Source organism: Cavia porcellus, unplaced genomic scaffold, assembly GCF_034190915.1.
Source record: "Cavia porcellus strain 051 isolate PalLab524CR breed Dunkin Hartley unplaced genomic scaffold, mCavPor4.1 scaffold_34, whole genome shotgun sequence".
Taxonomy (NCBI): Eukaryota; Metazoa; Chordata; class Mammalia; order Rodentia; family Caviidae; genus Cavia; species Cavia porcellus.
The window spans coordinates 6,919,591-6,922,987 of NW_026947517.1; the positions used below are offsets into that span (position 1 = coordinate 6,919,591).

The 3,397-nt window shown below is 35.3% G+C and overlaps 1 protein-coding gene across 1 annotated transcript; it reads left to right on the forward strand.

Moving 5' to 3' along the window:
- Positions 1-216: 216 nt before the first annotated feature.
- Positions 217-3,187, forward strand: LOC134474630 (zinc finger protein 627-like; the record flags this gene model as incomplete). The annotated part of the gene is made up of 3 exons (XM_063243142.1): positions 217-229; positions 2,535-2,816; positions 2,901-3,187. Coding segments are annotated over exons 1-3 (582 nt in total), but the record flags the coding sequence as incomplete, so codon positions are not given.
- Positions 3,188-3,397: the final 210 nt, after the last annotated feature.

The window sequence follows — 3,397 nt, forward strand, 5'->3', positions numbered from 1 at the left end:
CGCCACACTTTGCTTTTGATTCAGATTTGTTGGAGACAATTTAAGGTATCCCAAACCTAGGGTCTCAACCTTCCTTTGAGAAATATATGTATGATCCTTTAGGAGGCAGTGACCTTTGAGGATGTGGTTGTGAACTTCAGCAATGAGGAGTGGAGTTTGCTGAGTCCATCCCAAAAGAACCTCTACAGAGATGTGATGGGTGAAATCTTTAGGAACATGGCTGGAATAGGTAAGGATAAAAACTTTTTGTCACTCATGCTATCAGAATATGGTTTGTTGCTCATTAGTGCTGTTTCATTAAAAAGAATATGAAAATATTTAAAAAAATAGCTCAGACCTGGACACATTATATCATAAATCTAAACAAAATCTATTAATTTGTATGTATTACTCAACTGAGTCCTGGTATTTCTATGTCTACAATTCAGGAGGACTTGGGGATATCCAGGAAGCTGAAAAAGAATGCAAAATTTACTGGAGATACTTAAGGTAATTCACACTCACAAGGAGACAAATGTTCCTGAGTAATTAGTGAGTCAACAGAAAAATGACCACCAAAGAATTGAGGCACCATTCAATTTAATGTCAGTAATAATCTCCATAGATGTATAAGCTAGTGTATATATGAGGGAATTAAATCATGAAAATGTATGACATTGCATATAGATGTGTACAAAAGGCATACACTTTGAGTTATGACATTCTGCCTTCAGTTTTTCTACCCATATATACATGTGAATACAACACATTCATTATCTAACAATTGCAAAGATTGCAATAGAATTGAAATAAAACTGAGTACTCATGTTTCCAAGCCATGCTGTAGACAATCAGTGATTCTGATTAATATTTTAGTAGGCTGGTGGAATGTTAGTGTACTCATGTTGAATATCAGTATGCAGCTGTCTCTAGAAATTGATCCCCTCATACTTGTCCTGGATATTTTAAAGTCTCAAAATCTGCATAAAATACTGATACATGCTTACTCATATACAAAGCAGATCAAGTTATAACAGATCAGGCCTTGAAGCATATCTATCTATCACTGGATTTGTGGAGAAGGAAAATGTTAATAGACTCTCTGTGATTGTGCATTCTTGTAAACCCAGCCCATTAGGAATCAGATTTTGCAGAATGGCAAATTCAAGTTTGAACTTTACAGCTTAATAATCAGTGAAAATCTCTTAAAAATAGATTTTTAAAAAGCTATAGATTTATGCTAATACCTGTTGTTCATTCCCAGCCCAGGAAAGAAAAAATGTGTTATATAATGTCAAAAAATAAATAATGTAATGTCATTTGCCATAAGAATTAGATGGGTCTTTCACCCATCAATTCAGTGAAATAGCTCAGCTATAAAACCTAAAAGGTCACTGGCTTTCTTTTAGATGAGAAACCAAAATACAAAATGTGGAATGAAATGAAACAGAGTTGTTAGAGAAAAGTAAGACTGACCATATGGAAAAGGGAACAACAGGTTAAGGACAGAAGGGAGATTGTGATGGGAAAACATATGAGAATAATCTGCATGTGATACACATATGTAACCATGCCCGAAGTGAAGCTAAAGATTCTGCATTTCCAACTACTAACTTTTAAGATTTCCAAATGTGTACCAGTCTTTTGGGAATGGTTGTTTTCAACATACCTTACAAGGCCATTCTGTTGCTTCATGTTCAGTATTTCTTAGCAGGCATTAAAAACAGAACTTGATATTAATGCAGTCATTAAATGGAGACCCATTTCATTGTGAATTTTTCTTTTTTGATATTTAATATAAGGAAAGATTAAATAAGACAAAATAAGTAGAAATAATACTGCTTTCAAAGTGAAAATAAACAGTAAGAAATTGCGCGATGATGATTACAAATGCTGATCATAGAAATAGTTATGAAATACAAAAGTGAAACATATGAAGTGGGGATTCAAACAGCGAGACTGCAAACAGTTTTGTTCAACTCTCCAAGAAAAGCTTAGTAATATACTTATAAGTCCCATATGTGATTTTTTTCTTTACAGAAATGACCAGCTAGGGAAATCTTATGGACATACATCTTGGAATCAGTGTAAAGAAGTATCCCCTTGTACTGCAGAAGGTGATGTGAATGTGAAAGAAACAGAAACACACCACAATGTTCAGATCCATGAAAAATATTGCAGTGGAGGGAAATCTTACTTATGCGAGCAATGCGGGAAAGGTTTTACTACACATGGAATTTGTAATAAACACGAAAGAATTTACAGAGGAGAGAGACCCTACATATGTAAGCAGTGTGGGAAAGCTTTTGCAACATGTACATATTGTCAAGTACATGAAAGTCTTCATTCTGGAGAGAAACATTATAAATGTAAGCACTGTGAGAAAGCTTTCAGCACATGTACTTATTGTATAATCCATGAAAAACTTCACACTGAGCAGAAACCGCATATATGTAAGAAATGTGGGAAAGCATTCAGCAGTAAAATTCATTTTCAAATACATGAAATTGTTCACACTGGAAAGAAACCCTATGTGTGTAAGCAATGTGGAAAAGGTTGCATCCAAACTGGAAATTGTAAGGAACATGAAAGAATTCACACTGCAGAGAAACCCTATGTATGTAAGCAATGTGGGAAAGCTTTTACCCAACATGGACATTGTAAGCGACATGAAAGAATTCACACTGGAGAGAAACCCTATGTATGTAAGCAATGTGGGAAAGCTTTTACCAGACCTGGACGTTGTAAGGAACATGAAAGAATTCACACTGGAGAGAAACCATATGTATGTAAGCATTGTGGGAAAGCTTTTACCAGACCTGGATGTTGTAAGGAACATGAAAAAATTCACGCAGAAAATAAACCCTATGTATGTAAGCAATGTGGGAAAGCTTTTACCAGATCTGTATGTTTTAAGGAACATGAAAGAATTCACACTGGAGAGAAACCATATGTATGTAAGCAATGTGGGAAAGCTTTTACCAGACCTGGATGTTTTAAGGATCATGAAAGAATTCACATTGGAGAGAAACCCTATGTATGTAAGCAATGTGGGAAAGCTTTTATGAGACCTGGACATTGTAAGGATCATGAAAGAATTCACACTGGAGAGAAACCCTATGAATGTAAGCAATGTGGGAAAGCTTTTACCAAACCTGGATATTGTAAGGAACATGAAAGAATTCACACTGGTGAGAAACCCTATGAATGTAAGCAATGTGGGAAAGCTTTTACCAGACCTGGACGGTGTAAGGAACATGAAAGAATTCACACTGGAGAGAAACCATATGTATGTAAGCAATGTGGGAAAGCTTTTAAAACACAGGGAGTTTGTAAGAAACATGAAAGTTCACATTCAACATAAAACCAGGTTATATAGGCATCATGAGAATCGTTTCAGCACACGTATATTGCATAA